Raw genomic sequence first — 15,490 nt, forward strand, 5'->3', positions numbered from 1 at the left:
ATTATTGTTTAACAAAACATTAATGACATTTAATAGAAAGATAATAATTATGTTATTTAATATAGTCAATTTAGTGACCAACGACAAATATAAAATAACTATCATATTCCCAAATTTTCTACCTTGAAAGAATAAATAGTAAGAAAAATGGCTCTTGCACATTTGTATGTTTCTATATTTTACAATAACGAAATATTGAGTAAATTTATCCTTTAATAATTATATAATGTTTATATTTAAATTTAAAATATATATATTAACAATTTTACAAATAGAAATTTATTAAAAGAAACATTTTGTTGATATCTTAGCAGAAATTCAAAGTAAGATTTATTTTATTAATTTTAATTTGTTCGACGGTTTACGTAAATGACATTTAAAAATAGTTTATAATTAATTCATTCTATTAAAATACAATGTATATATGTATATATACATCAATAATATATATACATATATATGTATATTGTTCATGTGATAAAAATCGCAATATTGTTCATTTCAATCAAATTATTACAAATTTTTCCCATTCATTTTAATATATGATTAATCTTTGTTTTTATTATTACCTTACTACCGAAAAAAAAAAAACAATAAATATATAAAAATCCAAATTTATTATGATTTAATATGATATTTCAGTATCTCTAATATGGCTGTATACAACTTCATTTTACCAGGACGGACAATAGCAGTGAATGGTGAGCAATTTTAATCTTAATACTTTCAAAAGAATAAAATTAAATACCATATGATTTATATATAATTATTTACAAAAATTAATACCTTTTATACTTAAATATATCATTAATGATGATTAATTATTCATCAATCATTGAAAAGTTGTATCATCAATTTAACGTTGTTACAATTTATATTATGTTTTAGTAATGATTTTAAGTAAAAAATGTTAATTAATTTGCATTGAATTATCTTTTTTGTCATTACTTTATTATCTTTGTAGAATATTTTTTCTTAATGGTTTTATTTTAACATCAAGAAAAAGAGTAGGAGGAAGTAAAAGAGACAGAATAAGAAGAAGTGAGAGAGAAAAACATATATACATATATATATATATATATATATATATGTATTTATATCTTATACTATCTCGCAAATTTCATCTGGAACCGTTATACGTGTCTCTTAGACGTTTAATTTAACCGAATTTATTTTATTTTATTTTTTTTAATTGAAACAAAATAATAATAATAATAATAATAATCAATAAAAATAATTTAATCTATGCAAATTTGTATTTATATGTGTATGTGTATACGACAAATTGAAACGTCAAGTGTTATTATTGTATCAAGTAACCTAAAAAAATGTCGAACATCGAGGACGGAGCTATTGAAACATTTATGACTGCTTTAAAAAAATCTTTGTCAAAAAATGATGCAGATGATGTTTTGCGTTTATTTGAACTTTACAGTAATATTATTGAAGATATCGCTTGGGATGTTATACCCATTTTATCCGATTATTTAACCACTGAAGTTGCTATTAATCAAAAGGAATTGTTTCAAAGTTGCGTATTTATACTTGATGAAACAGCAGAAAAATGTAATCCACGTGATAGTATATTGCTATTTTTAGAACAAATTGAATACTTAGAAGATGATATGAAATTTTTAACACTGTTGAAACCAATTAGAATTTGTTTCAATAAAATAAATGATAAGTCTAAAGTCATTGAATGGTGCGTTAGTACAATACAAGCATATATAAAAGATTTACCTATACCAATTTACAACAATTCAGAAAAAAATGATAATTATAGTAACGAGGAACAAGACTTGATTCAGAATAGAATTATCAACATATATATCCATGTCGTTTCGTTTATACAATCAATAGTCAAAGAATGGAATCCAAATGAAATGACTCATCAAAATATTATATTTGAAAATTACATTACAGCTTTCTTAATTTCTTTATTAGGAAGTCCGTTTTGTTATTTATGTGAAGAGCCAAAATGGGGAAATCAAGTAGAATTTATACGTAATGAAATAATAATGCTTATATTTAAATTTAATAAAGATCCAATGTATTTTTTACATTTCATGAAAGATCGCATAGTACAAAATATAGAAACATTACTTAAAAATGATTCGGAGGAAGTAAAACCAAGTGTAAATAGACAAGTAGAAAAATTTAAAGTCTTGGAATCGGAAGAAATTGTACCAACTTTTGCGTACGCTAATTTTTATTTCTATCTCCTAATAGAAGAAAAATTCTGGGTAAAACTTCCACAAGTTTATCATCCGTATTATATCTTTGAATCTGGCATATTTCTTGTTGGTTACCTAGTTGATAGACATCATATTAAGTTAATAAAAAAAGCTTTTATATTTATAGAAGTTCTTTTGAAACGTTTAAAAAAAATGTCTGTCGGTTCAAATGCATTAGAATTAGAAATTTATACCCATTTATTGGAAAAAATTGTTAAAGTAATGGTATATTGTGAAAGCTACGAGGAAAGGAAAAGAGCATCATCAATTTTTGAAAAATATATTTTGTATGCATTTAATATGGAAGCAAGATATTCCATCATTTTACATTTGTATTATAGATCACATCATTCTGGCGTTCTTGGCTTGGTAACTGGTTTAGTTAAAACATCGATCATTGAAAGTTTACAAACAACGCCTAGATGTACATATTTCTTTGGAAACAATTTAGAATCTTTATTGAAACATGCTTGTAACTTGGCTCATGGTAGTGCAACTGATTTGATAGAGATATCAGATGAAATAATAGCTGGATTAAATCTTTTAAGATTTTTAATTATCAGAGATCGATCCAATGAAACTGGTATTTGGGATATGATAAATACGCTTGAAAAGAATTTCTTGAAACCTTTAAGACAAGGGATAGATCTAAGCAAAGCGCATTGGAGAACTAAAATAAAAGATTTAGAAGAAGTCAAAAATAATAAATTTCATATTTCAAATGAAATAGAAGGAACTAATGTGATATTAACTGTTGGTAACCAAAACTTACCGGCTATGCCAGTTGAACAAAAATTACAAATATCACATCAAATTTTATGCGGTCTTGATGTAATGGAAAGCCTTTTAATTAGAATTGATGAGTGTATTGCGATAAATCCTAGAAATAGTATCTCATAAGCTATAATAATTTATATATGTATGTGTTATTATATAAGAATATAAAATAATGTTAACATTTAATTGTGTCTTCCATTGCTTTCATTGTGTATGATATATAAAAATGTATAATTCAATGTAAACAGTAAAATGTACCATTTTGATATAGGACTTAGAAGTCTCTTGAATTCAAGAGTTTTATCAAGATATCGGTCCAATAATACTACAGATCATCAGAAAGAAGAACAAAATGAGTCATCGAATAAGGAAACTGAAGAAGAATATGAGAAGAAAACGAAGACAAAAATCCTTACAGCATCCATGAACTTTGTACCAGAATTAGGATGGAGCAGGCAAGCTATCAGTGCTGGTAATTATTAATATTTCATATTATTTAAATATTAATGTTTTTAAGTTAAATGATCCAATATGTAATTAAAAGCTGAACATCAAATCTATCAAAGGTGCTGAATCAATTGGTTATCCTGGCATAATTCATGGAATGTTTCCAAATGGCGGTGCTGAATTAGTTGCACATTTCTATTCCACCTGCAATAGTGAATTGAATAATATTCTGAAAGAAAAATATGGAACGATTCAAACAGGTCCTGTTATAAAACTAGAGGATAGATCAGAACCAATCTACTTTGCGGTAGAAACCAGGCTTAGAATGATAATTCCTTATAAAAAAAATTGGCCACAAGCAATAGCACTTATGACACTTCCACCAAATGTTCCAACAGCATTAGCAAATTTAGTTACATTGGTCGATGATATTTGTTATTACGCTGGTGATAGATCCGTTGATGTAGGTTTACATATTAATATGCGATCAAGTAATTAATTAAAATGATATTTTTAATTCTTTTTTTATTCTTAGATCAATTGGTATACTAAAAGAGTAGTATTAGCAGGTATTTATAAATCAACAGAATTGTACATGCTTCAAGATAACAGCGAAGATCATAAACAAACGTGGAGTTTTTTGAAAAGACGAATGGAAGATGCTAGTCAATTACAGAGAATAATATCCGCAACATCGGATTTACAGCACCCGGAACAAACTTTGAAACAAGCAAAAGAAATAGCTAACGCTACTATAATTACTGTAAGTTATTTTCTTCTATAAGATTGTATAATCTTAATATTGAATTATCGAAAAGAGAAACCAAAGATTATCATTTAATCTTTTAGGCACGCAATATACTTGGACTGAATTGGCACAGATAAAGTATAGGAATAAATTCAAAATGCTGTCTAGTATTTGTAGATAAATGTAATTATAATATTTGTTAAAAGTATTACCGGAAGCTTGTAATATATAAATGAATTACTTTACACCTACACAAAATCTTATTATTATATCATCGCTTCTTTTAGGTTGTAAACAATTTTTGTACAGTTTTATAAATACATTTTATGAAAAACTGCTGTATAACAGGTTGTTCAAAATTTGCACTCTGATTATCATTTGAAGATTTTATCTCTGTAGCATTTAAATTAATTAATCTATATGTATGCTGATATTTAAAAAACAAATAAATGAAGTTAAAAAACAAGGTTATGTAATAATTATAAAAAACAAAAAGAGAGTGAAAATATTGTATGTGTTATATATAATATATATTTTAAAATTTTATTATGTAAATAATAATATTATTAATCAACCTGTTTATATTTAATTAATAATTGAACTTTTGATATGCTAGGAACATTATAGAGGAGGTTAGTGCATGTGCAGTGATGACAGGACGTGTTATTTTGTCCCACGTGGGAGCCTTCATGCGCATGCGCATGCGACATCACAGCTCGACGACGGTCGTTTCCATGGACGTATCTATGTGCAAGAGTAAGTACGCATAAAGGGCTCTTCTCAGTCGTTTCTCGCATTTTTCGTTAAAGTGAAGGTGAGTCGTGTAATGTTATATAATATATTGAATTGTAGTGTAAATATGTTATTTCTTTTAAAAATGTCTTCTTCCTGTAATTTCTACCACATTTCAATTGTCACTAGGGTCTAACGATACCCCATATATGAGTGAAGTATATACGTTACTGAATGTTAGTTAGTGCGCATGCGTGAGAAAAATCCCACGTCTTGGCATCACTGTAACAGTTGGCTACTCTGTTGCGAATGGCAGTCGATTTACTATTACGTTCTTATAATTGAGTTTAGTGACGTCTCTTTGTGGAAAGTGCATTTCAACTTGAAATTAATGATCAGCTATTTATTAAAGTAAATAGTTAAATACGATTTTTAAGAGAATGGCTGACAACGAGCAAAAAGCTAAGCAGTTATTAGCCGAAGCTGAGAAGAAATTAGCATCGAAAGGTTTTTTCAGTTCTTTTTTCGGGTATGTTAACACATTGATTTACTTGAACTCGTCCAACTAGAAGAATATAAATCCGACTTTTTATTATTTAATGCATATTATCGTATCGTTTATGTAGAACAATTCATTTTATTTATACTATTTTATTCTATATTATTTTATTCTTATTGTCTTAACGTTTCCTTATATCTTTTACTGAATCATTTTCTATCCTGTCTGAGGTACGCATGTCGCTTCGTATATTACTGTGTATATATATATATATATATATGTGCACACTAATATGTCAATTTTCTTTACAGTAATGTAATGTTGAAATAAAAATGAACAAAGCCATGAATCACATGATACGAGAATTAATTATGACTAATATATTAAACAATGTTAATTATTATTTTTTTTAATTTGGTAGTTTTATTACCATTTTTCTTTCATTATCATTAGTTGTATTTATTTACTATTCATGATGTTTTATAGTTCGTCGAGTATGTAACCACCTTATTTGTATAAAAGTATAAAATGTTTATTTATATTAACACTTGATGTATTATACAGGGGATCAACTAAATTGGAAGAAGCGGTAGAATGTTATCAACGTGCTGCAAATATGTTCAAAATGGCCAAAAAGTGGAGCGCTGCTGGAAGTGCATTTTACGATGCTGCAGACTTACATGCTAAAGCTGGCAGTCGTCATGATGCAGCTAATTGTTATGTTGATGCATCTAATTGCTTTAAAAAATCAGACGTTAATGGTAAAGCTATAACAATAGCATCTATATATAATTATTATTTTGTCATCGTATTAGATTAGAAAATAAATGTAAATCAAGCATCAATGTAGAAGTAAGAATATGTATATATATATTTGTTTTTAGAGGCCATCAGTTGCTTGCTCAAATCTATTGAAATTTATACCGATATGGGAAGATTTACGATGGCAGCTAAACATCATCAAAGTATAGCAGAAATGTATGAGAGCGAGGCTGTTGATTTAGAACGTGCTGTTCATCATTACGAACAAGCAGCGGATTACTTTCGTGGCGAGGAAAGCAATTCTTCTGCTAATAAATGTTTGTTGAAAGTTGCACAATACGCGGCTCAGCTAGAAAATTATGAAAAAGCAATTCAAATATATGAACAGGTATAAAAATTGTAAAATAATGTAGTAGTATTATAAGATAAGTCATGAAAAAAAATTGTCAAATATAGGATTTGGATATAAAACAAAAAAAATGTTCACAGGTTGCTTCTGCATCTTTAGAAAGTTCATTACTAAAGTACAGTGCAAAGGAATACTTCTTCCGAGCTGCATTATGTCATTTGTGCGTTGATGTATTAAATGCACAACATGCGATTGAACGCTATCAAGAGCAATATCCAGCATTCCAAGACTCTAGGGAGTATAAATTAATTAAGGTATTAAACTTTATAATATTATATATAATTCTTTTTTTATTTTTTTTGTTTAACATTTATACTAAACAAAGATTTTTCTTTTATTATTCTTCTATTATCATAGACATTGATAGAACACCTCGAGGAGCAAAATTTAGAAGGGTTTACAGAAGCTGTGAAAGAATATGATTCAATTTCACGGTTGGATCAGTGGTACACTACAATATTATTACGCATAAAGAAGCAAGTCAATGATAACCCTGATTTACGCTGATCAGTTATTGTTCATTTACATTATATTATGTCAATGATATTAATGCTCCAAATCTATATGTATTCTTTCCTAAACTATATCCTGCTTTCGGTGGTATTCATCAAGTAGGTTCGTTTTTATACCCGAATATCATATTATTCCCTTGCGATTCTAGCTAACATAATAAGTTTGCTGTATAATCCAATACTTAAAGAAAAAAAAAAAAAGAAAAAAGATAAAAAAAAATTCCCAAAAATGCATCAATATAGAATCACAGAAATTTAGAATGCTTTAAATTCTATATCAAACTTTACAGGCTATTTTCCATATTCATATATAATACATACAGTTATAGCATCGCCTTATATGTAGGCATAGTATAATGTTATAAGTATTGATAAAAAAAAAAAAAACATTAATAAGAAAATTTGGTAAAATACAGCTTCTTTGAAGTAAGATATTCACACACTTGTGCTAATATAGTTAAATAGTTGGCACTTGTTTCCAGCATGAAACTTTTTGTCCAAATAGTACAAACCCCTTACATATTCGAACTTTTCGTAAATTTATTATCATATATGTTTCATTTTAATATTCGCAAATTAGAGAAATGAAGTATCTCATTGTTAACGAGTTTTAGAATATATACTCGGTCGCGGTTATATTTTTTTAACTAGACAGAGTGTTATCATTTAATAATATTATTTATTACATATTAGCACTTAAATATATATATATATATATATATATATATTAAAACATATTAAATATATGTCTTGTAATATAATTTATATATTTTTTCTTTGTGTATATCGCGTAGAGTGGAATGGTGAATGAAGTTAAATTTTGGTCAGTCGTTATCCTTACACTGCCAGTGTTTTAAAATAGGAGACACGATATGTTATGTTAATATTCATTGTTCCACCAATCTTTGTGTACATTTTGTTAACATAATTATCTTTTTTATTATTTAATAATTATAATTAATTATGTTAATTGAACCTTTTTTGTAAAATGTAACTCCATTGTTATCAATATTAATAATGAGAAAAATTAAGGATAGAAGTAAACGCGTTAGCTAACTGACAAACGAACGAAATATCTCTCATTTAGAAATTAATTCAATATATTTTAATCGATAAGTACATGATATTCATTTTTTGTTTATCTATTTCTTTTATTATTTTATAGTAAATATACGAAACGATATCATATTTTTATTCGAATTTTTAAGACCCTAGAATTCTTATATGTAAAAGAAACAAAATCATAAACCGATATAAATAATAACTTTATTCTCATTTAAAGTAAATACAAGAATAAATAAAAGAAAAGTAAGATGTTTGTATAAAAAATAATGTATCGTTACAGTGCAGGATATGATGCAATATTACACAGTAGGTAATTCAATGAATTGTGCGTAAATTAAGATGGAGATTTGTATGCTTTTTAAATGACAATTGATATACTTTAAAATATATCAACATGGATAATTAAAAAACTATGACTACGTTTTGTATATGCAGGCCAGGTAATAATTTCACATAATTTTAAGGACTGGAAAGTGCAGTTTTTTAGTATGTACGAACTTGGCCTAAAAATGGAGGTAAAAAACCTTTTCGTGAAAATTTCAAAGAAAGCAATACTTTTTAAATCGTCAGGAGTATAAAGATGTTTAATTTTATTGTTTTTTATCCTTCAATTAGATTAATTAAATATTAATTTATGGGTCATTTATGTGTACAAAATAGAATACATCGTTCTAGTAATTTCGAGGGTGTAAAAATTAAAAAAAGAAAAAAAATATAAATATATATACATACGCACATATGTATATGTATAAAAGTGATAAATCTCCACATATATTAATAAATCAACATTACGAATAAATTTGTAGAATTTATTCTTACCTTTTAAATTCCTTGATCTTTTTTATTTAATTTCCTGTATGTTTGTCAATATTCCTAGCTTTATGCAAAAATTACAATTTATATATCATATTGAATAATTGTTGAATATTTTGATAATATAATGGAGAGGAAAAGTATATAAAAAAAAATGATTAATAAATTGAAACAATGAAAAAAGTATAAGAATACAATAATAAATAATTAATTGTTTCTAGAAATTTCTATTAGAGAAAAATAGAACGTGCTCGAATGTTCGATCAATCTAACGTTGTTTATAGATGTAGTATTTACTAACATTGCGCAATACTGTATAATTCAGTTATTAATAATTGAACATTATTGTAAATATAGTTAAGATTTTGAATATAATTCTAATTTGTACAAATTTGATCGTTAGCTTATATGTATATATATATATATATATATTTTCTTCTAATCTATAATAACATTTCGAAACATCTCGAAACTACGCTTGTTGATTATGACTGTGCGACTATATTTAAAAATATCCCAAGTTATTACTGACAAACCAGAAAATTCTTGTAGAATTCGAACAAATTTACTTGTATTTTCAACAAAATATTAAAAAGAAAGTAAATGAAGTAAATAAAAGCATAGAATTAAGCTTAGAAACATTATCATTTAAAAATATTCTAGACGGTTCGAGAGAATTTAATGCGACGTACAGGTATCGATTCACGAATAGGCTCGAGAAGTTTCTGGTTCAGTCGAGAGAGTAGGGATGGAATATAAATACTTGCGGCTGCGACTAGTCGAGCCAGTCACAATTCAAAAGCGAAACGAGAAAGTACTCAGAGAGTAAAAGGAAGCGCTCTAAAGCTATTTAAACCAAAGTCTATCGAAGAAAGTTTAATTGAATTCAACAACAACAGTGAATTTGACAAGTAAACTAGAAGAAGAGAATATCATCAGAATAACATCCAAGATGCCTGCAATTGGTATTGATTTGGGAACAACTTACTCCTGTGTAGGAGTTTGGCAACAAGGAAAGGTCGAAATCATTGCTAACGACCAAGGTAACAGAACAACACCAAGTTACGTTGCATTTACAGAAACTGAACGTTTGATCGGCGATGCTGCAAAGAACCAAGTTGCAATGAATCCGGCCAATACCGTTTTCGATGCAAAACGGTTGATTGGCCGTAAATACGACGATCCAAAGATCCAAAACGATATTAAACATTGGCCGTTCAAAGTGGTGAACGATGGAGGAAAGCCTAAAATCCAAGTTGAATATCGTGGTGAGAACAAGAGGTTCAATCCAGAAGAAATCAGTTCTATGGTATTGATAAAGATGAAAGAAACTGCAGAAGCTTACCTTGGACAAACTGTACGAGATGCTGTCATCACGGTACCAGCTTATTTCAACGATTCACAGCGTCAAGCAACCAAAGACGCTGGTGCTATAGCTGGTTTAAATGTACTCAGAATTATAAACGAACCTACAGCCGCTGCACTTGCTTATGGCTTGGATAAGAATCTCAAAGGAGAGAGAAACGTATTGATCTTTGATCTGGGAGGTGGTACCTTTGATGTTTCTATTTTAACCATTGACGAGGGTTCGCTCTTTGAGGTAAAATCCACAGCGGGTGATACACATTTGGGTGGTGAAGATTTTGACTCAAGATTGGTTGATCATTTCTGCAAAGAATTTGAAAGGAAATATAAAAAGAACATGAAAAATAATCCCAGATCATTGCGAAGACTTCGAACGGCTGCTGAACGGGCTAAGAGAACTCTATCTTCGAGTACGGAAGCAACAATAGAGATCGATGCTCTTTACGAGGGTATCGATTTCTATACGAAAATCTCTCGTGCTCGATTCGAAGAACTTTGCTCCGATCTCTTCAGATCTACCTTGGAACCCGTAGAAAAGGCACTCGCCGATGCGAAATTCGATAAACGATCGATACACGACGTTGTTCTGGTTGGTGGTTCAACACGTATTCCGAAGATCCAAAATATGTTACAGAATTTCTTCTGTGGCAAACAATTGAATCTTTCCATCAATCCTGACGAAGCAGTAGCTTATGGAGCTGCAGTACAGGCTGCTATACTTACTGGAGAAGGTTCCAACAGTTCCACCCTACAGGATGTACTTTTGGTCGACGTTGCTCCGTTGTCTCTTGGTATTGAAACTGCTGGTGGTGTCATGACTAACATCATTGAACGTAACGCTCGTATACCATGCAAACAGACGCAAACATTCACCACTTACTCCGATAATCAACCAGGAGTATCGATTCAAGTTTATGAGGGTGAACGAGCTATGACCAAGGATAACAATTTACTTGGCAGATTCGAATTGAGTGGTATTGCACCTGCACCACGTGGTATACCCAAGATCGAAGTTACCTTCGATATGGACGCCAATGGAATACTTCACGTTACTGCCAAGGATACTGCCAGTGGCCGTAGTAATAACATCAAAATAACCAACGACAAGGGCCGCTTGAGTAGAGAGGAAATTGACAGAATGTTGGCAGAAGCAGAACGTTACAAAGAACAAGACAAGGAACAGAGAGAAAAGGTTTCTGTAAGAAATCAATTAGAGAGTTATGTCTTCTCAGTTAAACAAGCGGTCGAGGACAGCGGATCCAAATTGACCGATTCTGACAAAAATCAAGTGAAAAATATATGCGACGATACTCTTCGTTGGTTGGATAATAATACCCTTGCTGAAACCGAAGAATATAAGCACAAATTGGAGGAAGTGCAGAAGCAATGCTCACCAATCATGATGAAAATTCATCAGGGCGGAGCAGGTGGACCCCAACAGGATTGCGGTGGCCAATACAGACAACAAAACTACAATAACTCTGGACCTACCGTAGAAGAAGTAGATTAAGTTCAATAGGACATACGAATTATTTCATATTTTTAAACAAATGTAACTATGTTTCATTTTTTTTATTTCTGTACCTGATCGATATACGTTTCTTTTAATACTGTTTTATAACTTGACTGTTCTGTAATATTTTGTTAAGTTTCTATTACGTATGTGCATAACAAAATAGTATTTAATTTAATTTATTAATTTACCTATTAAGAAAAAGGAGAGTATTAAGAAAGACTTTCAAACGAGAGATTTACTTATATCATGTATATCCTATGATTTTTATAATAAATCATCTAATTTTATTTATTTAAATATTGCGTGTTATCGTTAAGAAAAATCTACACAAAAAATCCTCTCTTTCTTCCTAATAAATATTTTCATCAAGAAACGATGGCACCGTCTCCTTAAAGTTATCACAAATTAGGAAAACAAATAGCAAATACATACGAATAAACCAGTTCTCATTCACTTTTATCATATAAAAATTAATTTACTTTGCATTAATTTTTTATCATATAATTTAAATATATCCTGGAGGACATCTGTAATTTATTACCGACAGGTACAAACTGTAACGTCATCTAGCAATAGGAGCTGTTACTTTATTTTACCGACAGGTAAAATATGTATCGCCATCTAACAGTAGTAACTGTTACTTCATTTACCGACAGGTAAATATATGTGTCGCCATCTAGCAGTAGTAACTGTTACTTCATTTACCGACAGGTAAATATGTGTGCCGTTATCTAGTGATAGTAACAGTTTTTTTATTTACCGACAGGTACAATATGTGTCGCCATCTAAGCGAAAGATTACATCACTAACACTTAATTTCACTTGGACAAAATCAACATGGCTACCTGTCAATGTATTTTGAATGCTGCAAATCCAGCCTGCGTGCAGTGTAAGGTATTTAATTTAAAACATTCTCAGTGATGCAATAATCAAGTGAGTCATATTTTTTATTTGTATTAATTAGTTTCATTTTTTTTTTAGTGATCAACAATTCTGAATGAAAATAGTTCAATTGGATGAATAACTATGGAACAGTGTTATGTCATAACCTAAGAAAAATAATTTTCTAAATAAAATCCGAGGATTCAGATGCATTCAAGACGTTCTCTTTATCAAATTATTATAACAAATAATAGTAAGTAAAGTGTTTATACAAAATACTTTTATACAAAATTCTACTAACAACTGACGCTATTTTCTCCTTAAACCGCGTCAGTCACCGATGACTGACAAAGTTTAAGGGAAAATAGCGTCAGTCATCGGTGACTGACGCGGTTTAAGGAGAAAATAGCGTCAGTCATCGGTGACTGACGCGGTTTTAGGAGAAAAAAGCGTCAGTCATCGGTGACTGACGCGGTTTTAGGAGAAAATAGCGTCAGTCATCGGTGACTGACGCGGTTTTAGGAGAAAATAGCGTCAGTCATCGGTGACTGACGCGGTTTTAGGAGAAAATAGCGTCAGTCATCGGTGACTGACGCGGTTTTAGGAGAAAATACCGTCAGTCATCGGTGACTGACGCGGTTTTCGGAGAAAATACCGTCAGTCATCGGTGACTGACGCGGTTTTAGGAGAAAATAGCGTCAGTCATCGGTGACTGACGCGGTTTTAGGAGAAAATAGCGTCAGTCATCGGTGACTGACGCGGTTTTCGGAGAAAATACCGTCAGTCATCGGTGACTGACGCGGTTTTAGGAGAAAATACCGTCAGTCATCGGTGACTGACGCGGTTTTAGGAGAAAATACTGTCAGTCATCGGTGACTGACGCGGTTTTAGGAGAAAATACAGTCAGTCATCGGTGACTGACGCGGTTTTAGGAGAAAATACAGTCAGTCATCGGTGACTGACGCGGTTTTAGGAGAAAATAGCGTCAGTCATCGGTGACTGACGCGGTTTTAGGAGAAAATAGCGTCAGTCATCGGTGACTGACGCGGTTTTAGGAGAAAATAGCGTCAGTCATCGGTGACTGACGCGGTTTTAGGAGAAAATACCGTCAGTCATCGGTGACTGACGCGGTTTTCGGAGAAAATACCGTCAGTCATCGGTGACTGACGCGGTTTTCGGAGAAAATACCGTCAGTCATCGGTGACTGACGCGGTTTTCGGAGAAAATACCGTCAGTCATCGGTGACTGACGCGGTTTTAGGAGAAAATAGCGTCAGTCATCGGTGACTGACGCGGTTTTAGGAGAAAATAGCGTCAGTCATCGGTGACTGACGCGGTTTTCGGAGAAAATACCGTCAGTCATCGGTGACTGACGCGGTTTTAGGAGAAAATACCGTCAGTCATCGGTGACTGACGCGGTTTTAGGAGAAAATACTGTCAGTCATCGGTGACTGACGCGGTTTTAGGAGAAAATACAGTCAGTCATCGGTGACTGACGCGGTTTTAGGAGAAAATAGCGTCATATATAATACTTTTATGTTTTACATGTAATATTCTTTATTGCTGTTACAGTTACAAGTCATATTATTGGAGCAGACTGAAAATATATTCGATTCCCATCATATCTGAGGACTTACAGAAGTTTCCTGGTACTAAAAAGACAACCAGAAGACATCCAATGGATTTTTAACACACATCAGTGGCTCAAAAACCAACGTACTACGTTTTACAGTTACATTTTTATATAAATTGTAATCTATCTATCTTACAAATGAAATGTACATTAAAGAATTGTAAAAAATATACTCTGTAAGAGAATTAAAATGAATAAAATATCATTAAAATAAATTAAATACTTAGTTAAAATTATTTCTACCCTGTAAAACCTATTCCTGAACCATGCCACCTCCTGGTACATTATGTGATCCTGTTAAAAATTCAGATTTTTGAGAAAATTTTCGAAATTTTGTCGAAAAATTAATTTTGTAACAGGAGAACATGATACCCGAGGAAGTGGCATGAAAACCGGATACCTCCTTGCACATCATGTGATCCTGTTACAAATTTAGATTTTCGAGAAAATTTTTGAAATTTTGTCGAAAAATTAATTTTGTAACAGGAGAACATGATACCCGAGGAAGTGGCATGAAAACCGGATACCTCCTTGCACATCATGTGATCCTGTTAAAAATTCAAATTTTCAAGAAAATTTTCGAAATTTTGTCGAAAATCTGAATTTGTAACAGGAGAACATGATATACGAGGAAGTGGCACGAGTTAATATTTTTCGAAAAAGTAAGAAGGGGCGTGGCTAAAGTTTCTTGGCCACAACCCCTCTTCTGATTTATTAACACCCCTTTAAGAAAACCACATACCCTTACTACGTCATCGTGACGTCATCACGCGGAAAATTTAAATAAAATAAATTTTATTTTTCTCGACTGCCGGGATTCGAACCCGTGATCCGCGGATACGAATCCGAGACTCTAGCAGCGAGCCACGAACAGTTCTTGTAAATCGTGTCCTAAAACTTGTATTTAAAGTACCAAATTGATGCGGGACTTTAAAATTTTATATGAGTGATAGATATATATCACTCTCCGTCGTCGTGACGTCACGCCGAATAAAATTTATTTAAAATAAAATAAATTTTATTTTTCACGACTGCCGGGATTCGAACCCGGGTTACCGCTGTTGCGAATCGGAGACCCTAGCACTGAGCCACCGAAC

The 15,490-nt window shown here is 31.1% G+C and overlaps 4 protein-coding genes and 1 long non-coding RNA gene across 5 annotated transcripts; all 5 read left to right on the forward strand.

Annotated features, from left to right (window-relative positions):
- The first annotated feature begins 146 nt into the window (after positions 1-146).
- Coq9 (ubiquinone biosynthesis protein COQ9, mitochondrial) lies at positions 147-4,752 on the forward strand. Its single transcript, XM_015333813.2, has 6 exons — positions 147-323; positions 643-701; positions 3,283-3,483; positions 3,578-3,921; positions 3,994-4,221; positions 4,308-4,752. Exons 2-6 carry the CDS (start codon positions 653-655, stop codon positions 4,341-4,343), a joined length of 858 nt encoding a protein of 285 aa, XP_015189299.2. The 5' UTR covers positions 147-323; positions 643-652; the 3' UTR covers positions 4,344-4,752.
- On the forward strand, positions 708-3,197 carry LOC107073248 (glomulin). Its single transcript, XM_015333811.2, has one exon. The coding sequence runs from the start codon at positions 1,329-1,331 to the stop codon at positions 3,132-3,134; it is 1,806 nt and encodes a 601-aa protein (XP_015189297.2). The 5' UTR covers positions 708-1,328; the 3' UTR covers positions 3,135-3,197.
- A 471-nt stretch (positions 4,753-5,223) lies between the features above and the next one.
- On the forward strand, positions 5,224-7,521 carry alphaSnap (Alpha-soluble NSF attachment protein). The gene is made up of 5 exons (XM_015333812.2): positions 5,224-5,467; positions 6,002-6,198; positions 6,322-6,587; positions 6,689-6,862; positions 6,966-7,521. The coding sequence occupies exons 1-5, from the start codon at positions 5,379-5,381 to the stop codon at positions 7,113-7,115; spliced, it is 876 nt and encodes a 291-aa protein (XP_015189298.1). The 5' UTR covers positions 5,224-5,378; the 3' UTR covers positions 7,116-7,521.
- A 2,039-nt stretch (positions 7,522-9,560) lies between these two features.
- On the forward strand, positions 9,561-12,176 carry LOC107073247 (heat shock protein 70 A2). The gene has a single exon (XM_015333810.2). The coding sequence runs from the start codon at positions 9,951-9,953 to the stop codon at positions 11,871-11,873; it is 1,923 nt and encodes a 640-aa protein (XP_015189296.1). The 5' UTR covers positions 9,561-9,950; the 3' UTR covers positions 11,874-12,176.
- A 450-nt stretch (positions 12,177-12,626) lies between these two features.
- LOC149032847 (uncharacterized) lies at positions 12,627-14,613 on the forward strand. The gene is made up of 3 exons (XR_016176310.1): positions 12,627-12,773; positions 12,861-13,014; positions 14,333-14,613. It is a non-coding gene; the product is annotated as an uncharacterized LOC149032847 (long non-coding RNA).
- The last annotated feature ends 877 nt before the right edge of the window (positions 14,614-15,490 follow it).

This window comes from Polistes dominula, unplaced genomic scaffold, assembly GCF_049000335.1.
Source record: "Polistes dominula isolate Pdom_NZ unplaced genomic scaffold, Pdom_raw_medaka contig_26, whole genome shotgun sequence".
NCBI classification, from domain to species: Eukaryota; Metazoa; Arthropoda; class Insecta; order Hymenoptera; family Vespidae; genus Polistes; species Polistes dominula.

Excerpts from the sequence above, each read along its gene's own strand:
- alphaSnap (XM_015333812.2), top strand. The coding sequence starts at position 5,379 with ATGGCTGACAACGAGCAAAAAGCTAAGCAGTTATTAGCCGAAGCTGAG. Across the intron at positions 6,199-6,321 it reads TAAAAAATCAGACGTTAATG|AGGCCATCAGTTGCTTGCTC; the intron begins GTAAAGCTATAA and ends ATTTGTTTTTAG. Across the intron at positions 6,863-6,965 it reads GGGAGTATAAATTAATTAAG|ACATTGATAGAACACCTCGA; the intron begins GTATTAAACTTT and ends CTATTATCATAG.
- LOC107073247 (XM_015333810.2), top strand. The coding sequence starts at position 9,951 with ATGCCTGCAATTGGTATTGATTTGGGAACAACTTACTCCTGTGTAGGA.
- LOC107073248 (XM_015333811.2), top strand. The coding sequence starts at position 1,329 with ATGTCGAACATCGAGGACGGAGCTATTGAAACATTTATGACTGCTTTA.
- Coq9 (XM_015333813.2), top strand. The coding sequence starts at position 653 with ATGGCTGTATACAACTTCATTTTACCAGGACGGACAATAGCAGTGAAT. Across the intron at positions 702-3,282 it reads ACGGACAATAGCAGTGAATG|GACTTAGAAGTCTCTTGAAT; the intron begins GTGAGCAATTTT and ends ATTTTGATATAG. Across the intron at positions 3,484-3,577 it reads CAGGCAAGCTATCAGTGCTG|GTGCTGAATCAATTGGTTAT; the intron begins GTAATTATTAAT and ends AATCTATCAAAG.